The sequence below is a fragment of the Phaenicophaeus curvirostris genome, chromosome 1 (assembly GCF_032191515.1).
Source record: "Phaenicophaeus curvirostris isolate KB17595 chromosome 1, BPBGC_Pcur_1.0, whole genome shotgun sequence".
Classification (NCBI taxonomy): Eukaryota; Metazoa; Chordata; class Aves; order Cuculiformes; family Cuculidae; genus Phaenicophaeus; species Phaenicophaeus curvirostris.
Genome location: NC_091392.1, coordinates 137,553,105 through 137,573,307, shown reverse-complemented (window position 1 = coordinate 137,573,307; position 20,203 = coordinate 137,553,105). Strand labels below are relative to the sequence as shown.

Genomic DNA, 20,203 nt, shown 5'->3' with positions numbered 1-20,203 from the left:
AGCCCTTCTTATTAGTCTTTACTTCCCTTGCCGTGTTCAGATATAGCTGCACCTTGGCCTTCCTGACCTCATCTCTACACAACCAGGCAGCGTCCCTATACATGTCCTAGGTTACCCATTCCTGCTTGCACTGCCTGTGTAGTTCCCTCTTTTTCTTTGCTTTAACCAGCAGGTCTCAACTCAGCCACGACAGTCTCTTCCCTTTCCTGCCTGAGTTTCTACATACGGGGACTGAGTGCTCATATGCTTTATGGAAAGCAACCTTGAATATTTTCAAGCTCTGTTCTGCTCCCTTGTCTCAGAGGACTACGTCCCAGGGGATCCTACTAAGTAATTCCCTGAAGAGCTGGAAGTCTGCTTTCCTGAAATTTAGTGTCCTGACTATACTCCTCACCTGTCCCATATCCCTCTGGACCTTAAACTCCACCAGTGCATGATCACTGCAGCCCAGGCTGCCTCCGATCCTAATGTCACTGAGTTTGCATATCATTGATGAGTTTGCATATCACCAATGAGATGAAAATGTAACCAATTCATGTAATATGAAATCATGAGTTGTGCAATTATGTGGATTTGGTAAGAACTAGGAGGGAAGTGATGAACTTTGCAACTTGCAACACTTCCGATGGTACAACAGTTCCCCAAAACACATCAGCAAGGGAAACAGCCCTATTTATAGCTACACAACCATTTAAAATACAAGTCTTTCCATCTTCTCTGAGCCTGACGACTGTGAAAGAAAAATAAGTGAGATAAAGGCATTTTGAAATAAAAGGTAGGTCTATCTTTGTCTTTCCAACTACTTTGCTTGCCGAGGTATTCACTGACAATCTAGGAAGTCCAAGGCTGAAGGGGTGATGTCTCAAGCAAACTTTGAAAATTTCTCAGAGGAATACACAAAGCTAAGTTGAATGAAGTATTTTTGCAAATACAGTACCTTCTGCCTGCTAAGAAATATCCTGCCCACAATTTCTTACTGGGTTTGATACTGAATTTATAGAAGTTAGACACTGCTTCTTTATCCATTTTTAAGACCCTACTCAAAAACATCCTTAAAAGTAGATGAACTAATGCTTTCACCAAACTTACCATACTTACCATTGGGTAAATTGAGCTGATTGATATTACTATGACATACTTTGATATTTTCTGTTTACTTGGTGATTATTCATCCTGACCTTTGTACCAGGCAGATCAAATAAACTTTAGACCTTAGGACAGCAGTCGTCAAATGTATATGTTTAACATATGTATATAAACAAATGTATATGTTTAACATCTCCTAAGTTCAGCAGCTTTAGAAATCATCACACAAATTGCTTTGTTACAGAAAAGGACAACTTCTTTTCCTTTGTTTCTGTTTATTTGAAGGCTACATTGTCTGCTTGAGAAGTCTGTCTAATCTTTCCTCCAACCAGAAGTGAGAGATAGTCAGATAGTGTAGAAGCAGATCAGGCTAGACAAATTCAGAGCAGAGTACATCACACTGGCATCTTTTATCTTGACCAAGGTTCCCTATTCTCTGTGTACAAGGAGGAAGAGATGGCTTCTCTTGCACTCATCTTCATGACTCAGTGGATGTTGCTGACCACACAGTTATGTGTTGGCTGGAACTGCATAGACTGTGAGTAGAACATTTCTACGGTGCAATTGTCAGCGGTGGAGTGTAAAGTGCTTACTACGAGCAGCTGTGCTTAAATTGCCTTCTGTCTTAGATGTGCTAGGCAGTAACTTCTGCACCCAAATAATTAGGAATCAGTCCTGCACCTTACTGATTCTATTATGTGACACTTGCAGCATTAATGCTAGATTCAACTACTGAGTTTCTTTCTAGAAAATCCTGACATTTGGAGACTCCTCTGGTACTCCACGCAGTTATATCACCCGTATCAGTAATCGCAGATTTGAGTAGATTCATATCACCTTCATTTCAAATACCTAAGCATGGAAATTATAGTTCTCTAAGCTTTGACAGGAGCTGCTAGAGAGATTCAGCCCTTGCCTGAAGGCAGTGTAGCCCATGCATCTTATATGCCACTGTCTGATACTCCCTTCATCACTGCATAGAAAAAGCACCAATACGACTCGCGCAAATTAGGTGCTAGATTTTAGCAAGCTAATGTTAATAGACATGAACAACAAGCCAGCTCCTTGCCCAGGCAGTCATTTGTGTAGTGTCTCACTTTGTCTTTTAAAGGAGTGTAAAGCACATTACAGCCATTTGTTGAGTCTAATGAAAGCGCATACAATAGTTTTTAAGGTGATTCAACTGATTTGGTGGAATATGGTTAGAAGGAGGGGAGGAACTACTATTCCTAACACGGCTGTGAGATTTTCTGGAGGGAGGGACTGAACTCTTCAACTTACACTGGTAAAGCTTCATTACCCAAAACTTCTGGGTAGAGGATTCTGGAGTCTGGTAAGACATTAATTACTTCACTATTGTAGTGGTCCCACTGTTGCAAATCAAGCACAAGATTAAGCTCTTTCTACAGTGAGTAGCACTGTGTAAACCAATACATAAAAAAATAAAATTAAACCTTCTGCAGGACATCTTTCAGGCAGAGACTGTGAAGTGCATGTTTGGAAATATATCACTTCCTCTGCACGATGGTGCAAGCTTTTCTGTCACAACAATGAACATGCATGTCACGTACTCAAGCATATGCAGATATATTCCACAAGGTAATATGCTAGATTTTTGGGAAAGTTTTTGCCTGCTTCCAATGGCCCAAGGGTGGAAGAAAAACTGAAACCCTACACTCCTTAATTAATTTATTTTCTGTAGGATGAGCAGGTTCTTGTTCACAGCCTTTTGCAAATGTTTCTATGAAAAGGATTTTCCTACGTCTAGCTCAGCAATTTTTCAGTCCTCAGTTGTTACCTGGCTTTGTGTCATATTTTTAATTGTTTCTAATTGTTTGTGCTAATACATTGTTAATTGTTTGTGCTAATATGTTACTGATTGTGTTTGACTATCTTTAAAATATTTTTACAAATCCAAGTGAAACAAGTTTGTGGCTATAGTATTGAAATTCTTCCTTGAGAAATCTGTGACATTTTGAATTTTGTCACAGTTCATCTCATGGTATAGTATCCAGCACTTTGCAGTCTATTATTCACAATAATGAAAGGTCTGAGAGAATTACTCTTCTTTGTATGAGAGGGGTGACACTTGAGACTGTTAAGAGAATGAGGTACAAGATCTGTTCATTTAAGCACCATGGAGTTGGCATATACAAAATGACACTAGTCATTCATAAAGCTCAAAGTATTTGCTGATTCTTTATGAAAGGATGGGTAAGTCACCCTTCCTTTTAAAATGTATGTTTAGTTTCCTTATTGAGCTTTGTTGAGGGTGGGGTTTAAAGAGTAAATGGATATGTTTGGGATGAGAAGATTCCTCGTGTTAATCCCAGATGGAAGGAGATATTGCTGCAGAGCACAAACATCTCACAATTTTACATTCACACAAAGTCTTGTAGAATTTCACAGGTCTGCCCTTGGGTTTCTCTCCCTCTCTGGAGTTCACAGGGAAGCTGCTTATGCTCTTCACTCATTTAACAGGGGTATGAAGAACATCCATGAAGTAGAAATGCTACAGCAGGTATCAAAGGATGACAGGGAAATGTTTCAGTTAGTGGTGTTGTGGGACCAGTGCCTCCTTTGGAACAGAAATGATTTAAAGTACAGTGATAGCCGCTTTAGGTGTCAGCCTGTATTACAGCAGTGTAGACTCCCCGGAAACTTATTCCATCAGATGCAGCTATAATCATTTCTTTGGAGGATTTATTCCTGACAAATTCTTAATTGAATCTGCCAGTGTAAGTATCTTCCAGTGTTACTACCAAAAATGAAGCAAGTAATTCCTAATCCATACAGTAACAAGCTGGAGTTGAAGGTGTCTAACATGTGTAAGCATGTGCCAAAATCCTCCAAATTGGAGTACTCATATGATTTTTCCTCATCAAAGATACTCCTGTGTTGCAGGTTTGAATGGATCAGCCATTGAAAACTTCTCCTGTGTGATTTATAACATTTCCTTCATGAATTGCACTTGGCAGGCTGGCAGGGATGCTCCAGGAGATACCCAGTATTTTCTCTACTGGCAGAACTCGAGGTAAGTAGGTCTGCTTGAATCGAGGGAAGTCTGAATTCTCACTCAACACATCACACTACAATGTTTAACTAAAATACCTTGCTATATACAGATACGACAATGTGATGGAATGTGAGCTTTACATTAAAGATGAAAATGGCAGAAACATGGGATGTAGATTCCAAAATGTGAGGATAGATATCGAAAAAGCTTACTTCCTGGTGAATGGGTCTAGCAAAGGCTCCCTGATCCAGTTCTACGACAAGTACATTCAATTGTATAAAATTGGTAAGTAAATAATTTCTTTCTGCTTCATTTTCATTATTGCATGAGGGTAGTAAAACATTTATCCCTAAGAAAGAATGAAGTGCCTTGTCTCACCTACAGCTGAAAATAAGAGACTGTGGCTTATTCCCACTGTTTTTGTTATTGTCTCAAAAGAATGGACAAACAAGGCTTCATTCTGCAAGGAGGAATAATTAAGCTGCAATGTCACTCTTAGCAGATGAAACAAGACTGTTCTTTGACCAAAAAGCCCATTGCAAACAGAACAGGCCTGTCTCTTAAGATTGATGCTAAGTGGAAATCTAGTGGAAACTAAGCTTTCCCCTTCAGAATTTTATGATCCTTTCTCTTATAAAAGGCAGAGAGGGACAAAACCAGGCTTGATAGAAAAAAGCCTGGGAATGTCATTCCAGTGCCTGGCGAATGGGGTGCTGGTGAGGCCCTTTGGTTTGCCACCTCTGAGGAAATGGGGGACAGCACTTCAAATGGCGGCACAGATGTAAAGATTACTGATGGATTAGAAAGTTCAACAAGTACTCACTTAGAAACTAAGACTATTCCCCTTAGGAGTGTAGCGGGGTCAACAGCCCAGCTGAAGTGCCTCTACACCAACACAAACAGCATAGATAATAAACAAGAGGAACTAGAAGTAATTGTAAAGCAAGAAGACTACACTATAATTGCCTAGTGATTCTATGACTCTATGATTCTATGAGTGACTTGCTATTACAATAAATCCTCGGTAATGATCAAAATATAAAGGTTCTCATATTTTGTTCACATCTGTGAAATTAGGGGAGAATTGTAAAGAAGCTAGCTAGACTTTTAAAAATGAGGCGTCTGTCCTAAATTTGCGTGGCTAGTGTTTTTGGAAGGAATGAATATACGACATGGTTCACACAACCAAAAAAGAAACACATTCATGTCACTGGAGCATAATGTTAAGAGAATTGAAGAAAGAAATTACCCTTGGATTTCTTGCATTAGGGTTAACATCAGCTTATTCTTCCATAATAGAAAACATTTTTATGAAAAGAAGACAAGACACTACCTCCTTCATTCAGAAAATAAATTGAGGGGGCTTGTATCTTTGTATGCTCCTAAGTCACGCTCCCTGGCTTAGTCCCCATTTTTTTCTGATCCTGGGGACAGGACAGAAAGAACTATGGTCTTTCAATTATTTCTAACAGTTCCTAAGAAAAATAGATACAAGTGAGTAACTTTCTTCATAGAGGTGTTACTTGCAGTTGCACTCCGTTTTTTATCAAAGGAAAAGAGACTAATTGATTTTGATTATTTTAATTCTCGGGTATTTAATTTCAGAAAAGCTCATGCCTCCATCAAATATTGCTGTCCACTGTGAAGAAATTAAAAATGATTGCATAATTCAATGGCAACGACCCCAAATAAATCATTCTAACAAAGACAAGTGTTTTAAATATGAAATCAACATCAAGTATAAGGTAGGAGGAATTTCTTCACTTACATTTAACATTAATACATATGTTTTCATTTACCAGTACACATGGATAAAAAGAAAATAAATCTACCTTGTATACTGTTGCCTTCCTCATACATAGCACCATATTTCTTTGTGGTTGCACCTTTCAGGCACCCTGTTGTGCCATACTGCCCTATTTTTCTATCCCTTTTCCCCTTTGTGACATATTGCTGGAAATACATTGGATAACTGTGACTGTGCAGGACTGAGAGGAGAAGCATAGTTAATCAAGACTTGAACATATTACAGCTTTTGGCTACGACAAAATTCAGAAAAGGCACTTATTTCACTAAGACCTGCTGGAGCTGTCCTGCACTGGAGCCCTTCCAATGGTGACTGCATAGAATCATAGTCATAAAAATCATAGAATGTTTTGGGTTGGAAGGGACCTTAAAGATCACCTAGTTCCAACCCCCCTGCCTTGGGCAGGAACACCTCCCATTAGATCACGCTGTTCAAAGCCTCATCCACCCTGGCCTTGAATGCTCCCGGGGGGAGGAATCCACAGCTTCCCTGGGCATCCTGTCCCAGTGTCTCACCACCCTCATAGTGAAGAATTTCTTCCTAACGTCTAATCTAAATCTTCCCCCCTTCGATTTATAGCCATAAATTGGCATCTCCATGCCTTCTCCACGAGAGGGCAGGGCTAGGCTGTAAATACTGGACAGAGAAATGTGCATCCACTTAAAAAGTATGAGCTGATAGAGGTGAACGAAATTTCTTAATACATGAAATGTAAATAACTTATCCAGATATCATACACAAGCAACACACCTGTTGATCCAAGAGCTGAAGCTGTATAATGTTGAATAAAAGGAAAATAAATTTGAGAGAAAGCAGAGGGGCAGCGTGAATAAGCACAGGTTACTGAGGGAATCATTTAAGCTACTGAAAGTCAAATTCAAATTGTGGCTTTATAAGCCTTCTTTCAGCAATTAGGGAAGGAGTGAGATTGCTGTGTTCTGCTGCAAGAGGAGCAGACTGGAACTACTGTAATTGTGGCAGGACTGCATCAAATGACACTAGATAGTGAGTGCAAAGGAAAAACCTGCCTATGTTACAACAAACATCGGCCAGTTAGTGGCTGATTGAAGGTATTTCCTAGGTATCTGTTATTTGGAACTTCTAAGCCTGGATGGGGCTTGCTGCTTCATAGATGTGTTTTCTTGCAAGCCCAACTAATTTCGAAAAAAAATGCATTACTTCTCCAAATCCCTTGGCCGTTGCAGCAAAGAAAGCTTATAGAAAACTGTATGAGACATTGGAATAAAAGTGCATTGAAGTAAAGTAATACATACTTAAAGTTTTTCAATATACGCAATATATGGTTTATAAAGAATATTCAACTCACATATAATCTGAGTTGCTTAGCATTTTTTAAATAATCATTAGCATTTTTCATGTTACTAATCCATCATTTACTATGTTGTAAAATTTACTGCTTTATCCCTGACAGGTATAAATTTACATTGTTTACTAATACACTATGACTATATTTTATTACAGTTAGCCTTCAAACTTTATTTCGCAATTCAAAACTATTTGCATTGCAGGCAAACAAACGGTAAGACTGTGAGTAACATAATTTCAATTGTATTTTTTCACCTGTGAAACTGATAAACAGAATCTGCAGAGAATCTTGGATTCTTATTCAGTAATGTTTCAAGTTAAGGCTTTGTAGATCAGGATATCTGGGAAATCTGAAGGGAGGTTGTTACAGAAAGAAATACCTTTCCATAGGAAAGTTAGTTACTATATAAACTTGCCATTATAGCTGAATTATATATTAGATACTAAGTGTTAGATAAGTTATCAGTTTGTCTGAACAAGATATCAAGTACACAAGAAAGAGTAATGCAGAAAAAGGAGAGTAGATAAAAATTACTTATTATCTAAATACAAAACAAGCAATCATAAAAATAAAGTTTTTTCTCAATTTACAGGATAGTCCTGAGGGAAACCCCAAATATACTTCCATACAAGTAAGTCTGCTTGTTCTGATAATTAGCAAGATATGTTGTTTTCATGGTCACTTGTGAAAAGTAAATAGTATGCAAATACCTTTAAGTCAGTATCTGCTCAATGGCCTGTGCTTTATGTGATCTTTATTTATAAATTTCATGAATCTGTCAAACTGTTAAATCACCATGATGTATGTCATTTTTTATACATTCAAGGACTGAACTTTATTATTGTTCTCCAAGCATTTTCCAAAACCTTCCATTTTCCATTATGTCGTCCATTCTCCTCCTCAAATATTTGAAACAGACTTTGAGTTACACACGAGTGACAGTAGAGAAGAAAGACACAGTGAAAAATCAGTTTTTGAATGAAAATTAATTTTCATTATTAATTTTTATTATTTATTTATGTATTATTTATTTCAATTTTTTTTAATGAAAAACAAAGACCACAAAAGCACTTTGGGATGGAGAATCCTTCTAATCAGTGCAGCATTTGCACCCCACCTCTATCCTGAAAATCTTCAAGAGCAAGTGTGTTTCAGTAAATTCTAGAAACACTAAGTATTGTGGTCTTCTGCTTGTTTTACAGATTTGGGGGGAAAGTTATACTTTTCCTGAAAAGTCATAGTGCAAAGGCTGGGGAAAGTGAGGTGCACCATTCAATTCTAGCAGTATTGAAATGAGAGAATCCAAGACTTTTTTCTGTCTCTTTCAAAGTACCTAGGGAAATTATCAATAAATCAGACTACATCATGAGAATTTACAAAGACAAAAAGCTTCTAAATTTAAAAAGCTTAGTGAGTGAGAGGTTATTTTTGAGATACACAGATGGGTACATATTACATACATAATAAACACAAATATGTTTAATTTTTGCTCTGGAACAGCAGTCTGCTTTAACAAGGAATGCGCTCATTGTCTCCTAAGTGTTTCTTTGCTAAATGACACTTGCATACCATCAACACCTAGACACTGCAACAAAGCAAAACAGTTTTGCTTTTGTTTTAGGAAGGAGGAAATAGTCACGTATTTCAAAGATCCAATACAAGGAAGAAGTACTACCTGAAAATGAGAGCAGCTGGCAGCACCTGCTTCGTGAGCCCAGCCTGGGGGGAGTGGAGTGCACCTATTGAGTTTGGTAAGAACAAATCCACACCTCTGGCTATTCTGCCCCCAGAAATCTCCTATTTTACTCACGCGATTCTGCACACCTATGGACATATACAAATATAAAGGATTGGCAAATGCTTTATTTCACTCCACGCAATACAGAAGAGAAGGAAGGGGCTTAATAAATCTCTTAACTCTCCAAAACTGGAAATAAATCTGAAAAGTTACACATTTGTGGCTGAAGTGCATACCTGCTTACTGCAGGGGATGAACCGACTCAATCTCTCCTAGCAGACATTACTGCTAAATTGTTAAATTAAGGGGTTGATTTTTATTCCAAGTGAAATCATGCAGACTGACATTCACCAGTCAGTCACCAGAGCAGATGTTTGACACAGCTGTGCATCTAATTCTTCTTTATTAACAATAATATTTATGACTGTTTCTTTTTCAGGAAATGAAGACATTATTTCTTTTTCAGTATGGATTTTACTTGTGGTAGCAGTTGCAACACTCTTAGTGTCAAGCATCACAATTTTGTTCTGCAAAAGGTGAACATGATTTATGTATTTATTTTAGTGTGTGTGTGTGAAACATCTGCACTTCATAAACAAATAGGGTAAAGGTTTCTCTCTAGCATAGATAAAACTTTTTCACTCACACTGTTGTAGAAATCAATCCAAACAAGTGATCCTGAGGTGAGTACAGTAATGCTGATGCCTGAAGTCCCTCCACACAACTTTTTCCAGGGCCTCTTCGGTTAAAATGGCAAGGAGAGCAAAAATACACAATTACTTGTATTAACAGTGCAGCTGTTCTGAATACTTGCAATGTAGACCATCTATGCAATAACTTTTTTTTTCTTGAACCGTTCAATTTATTGCAAACTTGCAGGTTGATTGTACTTATCAGTGAAGATTTTGTAATGTTCAATAGAATTGTCCTAGAAAACTGAATGTATATGAAAGAACATATGCTAAAGAGCTTGCTTCTTGAAATAAATGATGTAAGTGAATCAGAAATAAAAAGGATATTCTGCCATATTGTGCACTTTGCATAGAAAGAGACAGTAATTCAGAGAAGATACTGTTCTTCCAACTTGTTAGAATATTTACACATACCTTTCTATAGCTGCAGTGTCTTAAAGAGCAGGAGGATTTTATTTTCCTTTCAAAGAAGAAAATAACTACTATTGAATCTTTACCACCCAAATTCTTAGTGTTTTTCTGATGTGTGTCCATTCTGTGCTGAGATGAAGTATATTTTTCATTTCTCTTCTATGCTGGAAGAGGAAGAAAAGAGTTGGGTCAAGATTGCAATGGTTTTGACACATGATGATTATTTAATTTTTCTTTTCTATTCCATCCTTTTTGATCTCTAGGACTGGGTATTGGAAAGCAGCATTTCCACAAATACCACAGCCAAAAAAGTCATTTTGTGGACTACCTGACACATATCCAGAGGTGTGTTCTCTTTCTATTTTATCCTAAATGTTTGAAATACATTTATTACAGGTATTTTTAAACTATAAGGAAATTAATACAGAGAAGAACTCTTCTCATTGCCATATCTTGAGGACTACTAAGAGAAAATCATCAGGCAAGTTTGTTAAGAGTCTGCTGCTGATCCTCTCTGGCTGAGCAAGGCTTAAGGTTGCCAATGAGAGATGCATACACTCTCACTCTCTCAATTCACAATAACCACAAATTCAGAAGTTCCACACAGCTGATTTCTGTGCCCAGGCCCTGGGTCCCCACTACCAGGTCACCAGCTCTCACCTTGGGTCTTTCCCGTTGCAGATCTTCTGCTCATCCACTAGTTCAGCTTCAATGAAGTTCACTTTCAAGTTACCCACAGGATAGAAAGAGGTGACACAGAAAGCAGCTCAGGATAAGATTTCATAAGGTAACAGTGCAGACAGTGGCTGTCAGACAGTGTCCCACCACATCAACATACTGATTAGCAGCTCACTTGCACCCTTTTATTGTCCAGCAGCTTCTCACTTTCTGCCCAGTACTTTCTCATTGTCTGTTCAATTCTAAACTTCAGGCCAATGTGTGCTTATCTACTTTCACACTTTAGTGAAGTTAATCCTTTTGTATTAAACGTTTGAGATGATTTGTGGTACTCTGCGGTGCACTGGACAAAAGTATGCATTCTTCATGCGCATTTCCAAGTTAGTCAAAAAAAGAACCCCATGTGTCACAGCATTACAACGTTGATGTAATTTCACCATTCGGTTAAGGAAAGCTTATCAGCTAAGAAACAAAAACCTGAAATATTTCTATAAAATAGGCAAGAAAAAATTAAATACTCTCAGAATTATACATAAGTAAGTAAAGGCTAACCTAACCTTATATATAAAACTAATGAAGTTTTTCATTTTCCTTTCAGCTGATGGAGAGCAAAATTCAGTCAATAACATCTGAAAATGAAGAGATTATATTAATTGCTGATGTAGTAAAATAACCAAGAAAACCAGAGGAATTTGAAAGTATATTTCTTAATTCAGGCAACTGTATATTCCTGTGGCAAGTCTGAAAAGAAAAATAGGCTTTTTTCACTTTCCTCCTTTTCTTGGCAAAAACAGTAGTATAGCCAAGAGAGAATGATACCTCATATGTAATTTTTTTAAAAATACTGTATTTGTTTTTAATTTTGGCCAACTTTAACTGTTTGTGTAACTTGTCCTTATTTGATACCTTCCATTTTGTGAATGTGATTGATTGAAATATTTCAGTTAAGAAATTTTAGTTACATTTCAATTTGTTTAAGGAAAAAATGAGTTTGTCTCATATTTAAAAAAAAGAAAGAATTAATTTATTGAGACAAATAAAACTTTTTTTAAAAATCTGGTGACTGAATGCCATTTTTCTGCTGTCAAGAATGGGCTTATTCATACTTGAAGTTTCCTCATATCTCTTACAGCATACGTGGGAAAATAGAAAATTGAGAATGGAATTGAAAATGGGCTGACACATTGCATGGTAGCCTGTAGTCAACAAGGATCTCAAAGGACAGGAGTATGTTTAAAACCCTAGCTAATTCCAAAGCTTAAGTGTGTTACTGAAAAGTTAAATGATTAGCCATTATTAACTTTATATCAGTCCAGAATTTACTGCTGTAAATATCTAGCTCTTTATGATCTTACTGCTCCTTACATTTTTACTACTTTCATTCCTCTTATACTTCTTAGTATTTTAAAATATTGATCCGTTTTGTTATAACAAGCCTCTACTACTCAACTAGACAATGATAGTTCAGGGCTGTAGGATTAGGACAAGTATTGGGAAAATAGCCCTGTGATTGGTTATGAGCAACACTCTTCAAGGATCAGTGCTGAGACTCATAGTGTTTAGTATTAACAGTAACTTCAACAATGGGGTGAAATGTAGCCTTAGCAAGACTGCAGATGACAGTAAACTCTGGGCACTGCTTGATATGCTGCAGCGTGGACCTTCTATTCAAAGGGCTCTTGAGGAGTTGAAGAAATATGTTGATAGGATCCTCCTGAAGCATATGCAAAGATGAGCACCTGGGGAAAACTCACTCCACGTATCCTAGAGAATGACTGACGGACAAGTCTGCATAAAAGGATTTGATGTCCTGGTGGGCAAGAAACTGAACAAAAATCAGAAGCATTTCCTTATGGTAATGAAAACTATCCGCATACTAGCCTGGATTGGAAGGAGTGGAGTCAGCAGTTCCAGGGCAGAGATTATTGCCTCTGCTCAGCACTCAAGCATCTGCATGTGCAGTTCTGTGTCCAGACTTCAGCCTCTTAATATGACAAAGACATTGACAAACTGGATAAGTTCAGCATCAAAGTGATTATGGGTGTTTGAAGGAAGCGAGACTTTTCAGCCTGGAGAGTAAAAGCTAAGAAGATCTACTGAACAGACAGAACAGACTTGTCAGGGGGTTGCACAGTGTGAGGATGAGAGCAGTAACAAGCTGCAGCAAGAGGAAGTTCAATTTGATATAAAGGAAAAGAATGATTTACTGATGAGAGTGGCTGGATGGTCTCTGGAACTTGTGTCTGGAGAGGCTGTGAAATCTCCATCCTTGACATATTCAAAAAGCAACTGCACATTGAAGTTGGCACTGCTGTAAGCGAGAGCTTGGATACAATAATCTTCAGAGGTACAGTCTAACATAAATATTTCTCCAAATTACTCTTCTTGTTCCCTAAATGGATTTTTAATATTTCTCTAAATACTTCTCTAAATGGCTCTTGTTAAAGCTGGTCAGTCTCTCCAAGTCCCTGTTCTGAAACAATGGCACCCACTGGTACAACTGGGAGAGCTACTAGTCTTTACAGTCATAAATTGTGATTCTTATTCAAAGTAGAAAGAACCAGGTGTATTTCTTAACCCAGGTAATAGACACCTCTACCCAAAGGGATGTAATACTGGACCTGATGACCACCAATGCAAGTGATCTCATTAGTGACATCAAGATCAGAGGCATCCTGGGCTGCAGTGATCACACACTGGTGGAGTTCAAGGTCCCAAGAGATATAGGACAGGCAAAGAGTATAGTCAAGACCCCAAATTTCAGGAAAGCAAACTTACAGCTCATCAAGGAGTTAGTCAGTAGGACCCCCCTGGAATATAGTCCTCAGGGACAAAGGAGCAGAACAGAGCTGGCAAGTATTTAAGGACGCTTTCCATAAAGCACAAGAGTGCTCAGACCCCCGATGTAGGAAATCAGGCAGAGAAGGGAAGAGACCAGTGTAGCTGAGTCAAGACCTGCTGGTCAAACTGAAGACTAAGAGGGAACTGTACAGGCAGTGCAAGCAGGGGCAGGGAACCTGGGAAGAGTATAGGGATGCTGCCTGGTTGTGTAGCGATAAGGTCAGGAAGGCCAAGGCACAGCTGAAGCTAAACTTGGCAAGGGAAGTGAAGATCAACAAGAAGGGCTTCTACAGGTACATCAGTCAGAAAGGGTACCATTCAGTCACTCACTGTTATCAGGTTATTGGACTTCCTCACAGTCTCTTTGGTTTCTATTATCCCAAACTACTTGTAACTATTGAAGTGAGAATCCTCTTAGCTAATGGAGCTTAGACTTTTCTCCTGGTCTAATAATGTGATGCTGACTTTTTTCCTCTAACACCTTTCACTGGCACTTCATTTTGAGCCTGATCTTCCCTTGCTTTCCTCTTGAAGAAAAGTCCCAGCATGACAACATCTTTGCTGTTCCTTTTGGTCTGAGATTCAGATTTTAGGGGTCTTGCAATATTTTACCTAATTAGGTGAGGAATCACTGACACATCAGTTTTATTCTATTGTGTACAATTGCTTTTCATTTTTAGGCTCAGATTTCTATACTAGACATTTGAACATAGCTATGTGATTATTCGACTAGCTTTATAATGATACTGGACATATGATTATTAAACTAAATATTTCCAACACTGCCTTCTTGTGCTGAGACCAATTGCCCTGTAAGAGCCCAGGTACTTTTTATTAAATCTCTAAGCAACATGGACACATGCAAACTGGCTTTACAAATTAGCCCTCACCTGAACTAACCTCTGGACTACATCCAGAAGTTGTTCAGGACATTGCTTGCAAATCCTGGCCAACTCAGTGCTGAGAACAGTTGTTTCTGGACACGTTCCAGCACTGGGGAGCTTTCCAGTTACCAGTGCAGTCAGGGGCGATCCCTCACACTGTCCAGTTTCTGCCGTAGCATGATGTAAAGAGCTCTTGGCACATCTATTGCCTTTGGCAAAGTTAATGATTGCCTTTTGGTCAAAGACTTACCCAGGAAGATTTTTGCAGCAGATCAGAACCACAAGGTCAATTTCTTAATGAGGCTGAGTTCATGCTGGATACACATGCAACCCATCTTTGTATTTCCCTTGTTACGCAGCAGTGGCTAGAGTTTAAATGCTTGCAAACACCTCCTAAAGAGTGATGGAATTGTGCTAGACTACACTAGCTTATACAACCTTTCACAATATGTTTCATCTTGGGAAAAATTGCCAGAGTGAACCATAGTTTGGCTCTAACCCACCAAAGCCCAGCCATGAGCTATGAATCATTCAGTGTCTGTCTGTAGGGAAGGGAGTAGGAAAGTATAATGAAGACAATATCAAGCCACTCAAGAAGATGACTTTATGGTCTTATTAAATAGATGCTAAATACGCTTCTCATTTGTTTCCTGTTTTCTCCTGGAAAGGCATAACATATTTCAACTTATTCAGGAAAGTTGTTATACCCACGTTTGAAAAAAGGCCAAAAGTTCAACCCAGAGAACTGCAGGACTATCAATCTGGGAAAGTCATGGCATGAGCAATCTCAGAGCGCATTTCTGGGCATAATAAAGTGAAGGCCACTGGGAACAGTCCTACGCTGAGACATACCCAGTTTAACATCTTTATCAACAGCCTGGAGGAGGAGTTGGAGTGCATTGTCATTATGTGTGCAGCTGACACCAGGCTGGGGTGACTCGCTGATTTGCTCAAGACGAGGGTTGCCATCCAGATGGACTCAGACAGGCTGAAGGAATAGTCCAATATGGTTGGAGAGGCTCCAGGAGCCTTGAAATCATCTGCTACTCACTTGAATTTACACTGTCGAGAAGAGGAGGAGGTGAAAAAACATAACATTATTTTAAAAAACCTTTTTCAGAGAAGTGTTTTGAAAAAATGTGCTGCGCGTTTCCTAGAACTCTGCATTACAGCAGCCCTGGTTAGACTGTTATGAAAGAGCTTCTTACAACTTTTGGCAACTTCTTGAAGAATATGAACACAATTCTTCCATCTACTCTTTTATTATGAAAGATTGGTAACATTTCTGAAGCTTTTATTAGCCTGGTGTTTTTCTTAGAGCTCCACTTAATGCTGTAAATTTTAATGCTAAATTAAGACATTATTGTTAAGACCACATTGTTAAGACATTATTTAAGACCATGTAGAATTAATCTTCTGTCTTTCATTCAGAAAGGGTCATTGGGCACTGGAACAGGCTGCCCAGGGAGGTGGTTGAGTCACCTTCCCGGGAGGTGTTTAAGGCATGGGTGGACGAGGTGCTAAGGGACATGGTTTAGTGTTTGATTGGAATGGTTGGACTCGATGATCTGGTGGGTCTCTTCCAACCTGGTTATTCTATGATTCTATGATTTATGACAAGCTATTCATGAGTTGGCTAGCAACAGCTACATCAATAGCTTGGAACACCACCTGCAAGAGATCCCAGCAGACCACCCTACGCTTGTGGACCAAGAGCTCTGGTGCTGGAAGAGGCTGATGTGGGAGAAGGACTGAGTTCTCTGTCCATTCCTGACTACTCTTGGGGGAGTCTCAGCTACTCACATTGCCAATGCTAGAATAAACCACAGAAAAGCACATTAAACAAACCCCAATTCGTTGCTGGCTTATCATAAATACCAGGCTGTAGACTGTGGCAGTTCACAAGCTGTTGAGATGATTGTTCCCAGGAGAAGGTGGACCTATTTAAGGGAGACAACAAAGTTTTCCTATATACTGAAGATAGCTTGCCCCTAAAAGTGTCAGAGTCCTGATCTTGTCCAGGACATGAGTGCAGGCACAGAGCAGCAAGGCTGTGCTCGCCCCAACCAAAGCCCATCTCACACACTCAGCAAGGGAGCACAGGCAGCCCAAGAAAAGGGGAAAGATGACTATACCGGTTGGTGCGCACAGAGCACAGAGTCCAGACTGGAGTTTAAAATGGATCAATTAAATCTAATTCAGCCACTGTTTGGGTAGCCTGAAGGCACGGGCTAAGTGACAGTATAAGACCAGCTCAGGTACCTAGAACCTGAGCATACACACCATCACAATAGGATGCAAATCCCTTCATCAAAATTAGTCAGGCATATTGACACACTTTGCATCCCAAATATATGTGGTATCGGAGAATGGTGCTATAGAGAAATTATGTAAGGTGGTAGCGGTTACTGAGGTGGCAGCTAGTATCCAAGTATAGCATATTTGATGAGTAGGCAATTTCAGACCACACTGCACACGTACTAACTGTGTTCTTTTTAGGCTACATAAAATATGCAAATGAAATCCTTTAGTGAGTAGAAGATCTGAAACATGCCGGTTCTGTTCCCAAGGTACTGAAAAAAAGTCAGTGTCTGACTCAGTGCTAGATATGTCATTCTACAGAACAAAACCTGAGGCTGAGCCACTGCCTCACATGTGCTTTGTCTCCAGTGTTACACAACTTATCTGTAGGGGGTTTTGCATACATAGCCTCGAAGTTTTAAACCAGAAAATGTTATTAACTTGCCCTTCTGGTGGGAATCACTGGTTAATGGTGGGCAAGACTGACCAATATGGACTGAAAAGCAAATACATTTAAAATTTGATATGTCTGTGAAGTAATTTGCTTTTGGTGGAACTGCGCGCATATGTAAGCAGAAAAAAAAAAAAAAAAAAGTTCAAGGAAAGCAGGTTTAAGAATAGTTCTTCCTCTGCCAGGCTGCTAACAATCCTTCTTTACGCCTAAGCTTGGGGATTCTTCACCTTCCTGCTGTTGTGCTTGTGCTGGGATTGGAAGGTAGTGGGAAATTCAAATCACTCTTGCTACAAGCACTTCAGAACAGCAAGAATTAAAAATAATTACTACATGAAGGTTACGTGTCTGCATGCCAGATGTCGTGCAAAACAAACTGGGAAGTGGCTAACTCTCAGCATGAGCTAGAGCCACATCTAAAGTTGCTGAAAGTTAGAGCAAACATTGTGGCTTAGACACTCACTTCTATGTGACTACAAAGTCATTTGCAAACTTGACATTACTGAATTCAGCAAATGCTTTAGATATTTTCTTTTAATTTGAAAATTCTGACACTTTTGCACCTAACCCATAGTATTGCAACCTAAGATGAACCAAATAAAACCAACCAAAAGTCAATTGGGCAGAAAGTTTAGAAATTTGGATCTAGTATTTTCCTTGTCACTTTGACTAAGAATATGCAAGATGGTGGCTATTTCCAAATGCGTTCCAAGGACTGATCTTCCTCAAAGGAGAATCTGGGCTGGGACAGAGGACATAAAAGTCATGTGCAGCCAGTCCTGTCCTGACAGAATTAAGTAGCTATGTTGTAAGTTTAAACATGGATTAGTGACACAGCACCGCTGTTATTTCCAGAATATGTTATTTATGAAAATATATTTATTTGTAGGAGAGGTATTTCTATGAGCATAGTCACATGTTATAACTACTGAGTAGTCACAGTATGTATTTTTTTCTAATAAGTTTGCATATTATGACTATTAATGCCTAGTGCGATCAACATAACAGGAAAGGTTAGTTACATAATCAGTTCACGTGAAATTATTAACATCTCCAAATTAGGAAGTTTAAGGAAGTTCGATATCAGTAAGGGAAATGATAAACTGAGTCACTTTCTGACTTGCAGTGTTTGCTACTTTGCATTGTCATGCATTTAAAAAAGTTAACTGGCAGAGTAAAAGACTTACAGATGCCTGCTTGACAACAACTATAAGTTCAAGGCTGCTGCGATCCAAAATCAAACAAGATAAATGAAGAGGGCTTTTTCCAAAGGAGGTACGTCTCTCTACATTGTCTATTGTTTTTTCTTGTGTTTTAGAAGATTTTGTGCAGAATACAAATGTTTGCCGAGGTATTACATTTGCCAACGTGTAAATTAGACACAGTTATACTAGCACACATACAAAATATGGATTATCCTCCTGTTTAAGAAAGCAAAATTTTGGTGATGCTTAAGCCTATTTGATTGAAAAGGCAAATCTGTGTATGTACAGAATTCCTAAAGCTTTCTGCAAGATTCAAGGAGGACTATGAAATGTCTATGACTGTTGTACTATGTCGCATTTGTTACATGACACTTAAGTTGCAACAATTGAAAGAAATGCTACTCTCTGTACCCATTCTTTAAGTCAATCTAACTCAAAATAGGTTGATTTCTATTTCTTGCAAAAAAAAGTAAATTGCATAATTTTGAAATGGTTGAGACTGGAAGGCAGTTCTGGAGATTGTCTTATCCCACCCCTTGCTCAGTGCAGGGTCAGCTACAGCCAGTTGTTCAGGGCTCTGTCCAATCAGCTTTGAAGACCTCCAGCATTGGAGACTCCACTATCTCCCTGGCAAACCTGTTCTAGTAGTTGACTACCCTCACAGCATAAAGTGTTTTCTTGTGTTTAAACTGAATTTCCATTATTTCAGTTTTTCCCCATTGCCTCTCGTCCAGCCACTGGGCTCCACTGAGCAGCATCTGGTTCCATCTTCTGTAATGCTCACAGCTGGGTACTTATACACATGGATAAGATCTCCCTGATCCTTCATCACTCCAGGCTGATCAGTCCCAACTTTCTCAGCCTCTTCTTATATGACAGAGCATTAATTCATCTTTGTCGTTCTTTGCTGGACTCCCTCGTGTAGCACTACATCTCTCTTGTACTGGCCATCCCAGAAGCAGACTCAGGTCTCCACATGTGGCTTTGCCAGTGCTGAGCAAAGGAGAAGGATAACCTCCCTTGGCCAGCTGGCAACGCAGCCCAGAATGCCTTTGGTCCTTTTTTCTGCAAGGGCACATTTCTGGCTCATGATGAACTTGTGATACACCACATCCCCCAGAGCCTTCTCCACAAAGCTTCTTTCTGGTAGATCATCCTCAGCCTGTCCTGATGTTTGTTATAATTTCTCCCCAGGTGCAGGACTCACCATTTCCCTTTGCTGAATTTCATGAGATTCTTTTCAGCAAATTTCACAAGCCTGTCCAGGTCCCTCTGAAGCAAAATAGTTGACATATCAACTTCTCCTAGTTTTGTATAATCTAGAGAAATCAGAATACTGATTTAAAGTCTGAACCAATTCTGTGAAATTTGCATTTAGGCAGCAATTTATGAGTAATATTTCATTGCCTGCTAAGGTTTTCATTCCTATTTCTGTGCTTCCTCAAGCTCCACCAGAGGAGGTTTAGGCTGGACATTAGGAAAAAATTTTTCACAGAAAGGGTCATTGGGCACTGGAACAGGCTACCCAGGGAGGTAGTTGAGTCACCTTCCCTGGAGGTGTTAAAGGCACGGGTGGATGAGGTGCTAAGGGACATGGTTTAGTGTTTGATAGGAATGGTTGGACTCGATGATCCAGTGGGTCTCTTCCAGCCTGATTATTCTATGATTCTATGATTCTATGATTTAGCAAGTGTACAGTACTGTCCACATTTCTGCAAAGTATAAGCACCAGTTTGTTAGCAATGTTTAAAAATTAGTTTATCCTC

The 20,203-nt window shown here is 39.0% G+C and overlaps 1 protein-coding gene across 3 annotated transcripts; it reads left to right on the top strand.

Moving 5' to 3' along the window:
* The first annotated feature begins 621 nt into the window (after positions 1-621).
* On the top strand, positions 622-11,954 carry LOC138730386 (granulocyte-macrophage colony-stimulating factor receptor subunit alpha-like). Of its 3 annotated transcripts, none has more exons than XM_069875556.1 (10): positions 622-775; positions 1,534-1,624; positions 3,991-4,120; positions 4,212-4,387; positions 5,708-5,847; positions 7,829-7,867; positions 8,858-8,987; positions 9,414-9,510; positions 10,341-10,422; positions 11,354-11,954. In XM_069875556.1, the coding sequence occupies exons 2-10, from the start codon at positions 1,543-1,545 to the stop codon at positions 11,426-11,428; spliced, it is 951 nt and encodes a 316-aa protein (XP_069731657.1). In that variant the 5' UTR covers positions 622-775; positions 1,534-1,542; the 3' UTR covers positions 11,429-11,954. The 3 variants fall into 3 exon arrangements, with proteins under 3 accessions (XP_069731657.1, XP_069731673.1, XP_069731666.1); XM_069875565.1 differs by having other exon boundaries at positions 633-775; positions 1,511-1,624; XM_069875572.1 differs by lacking the exon at positions 1,534-1,624 and having other exon boundaries at positions 624-775.
* The last annotated feature ends 8,249 nt before the right edge of the window (positions 11,955-20,203 follow it).

Coding starts and splice junctions, on each gene's coding strand:
- LOC138730386 (XM_069875556.1), top strand. CDS start 1,543: ATGGCTTCTCTTGCACTCATCTTCATGACTCAGTGGATGTTGCTGACC. Junction 1,625..3,990: donor TGGCTGGAACTGCATAGACT/GTGAGTAGAACA, acceptor CCTGTGTTGCAG/GTTTGAATGGATCAGCCATT. Junction 10,423..11,353: donor TACCTGACACATATCCAGAG/GTGTGTTCTCTT, acceptor TTTTCCTTTCAG/CTGATGGAGAGCAAAATTCA.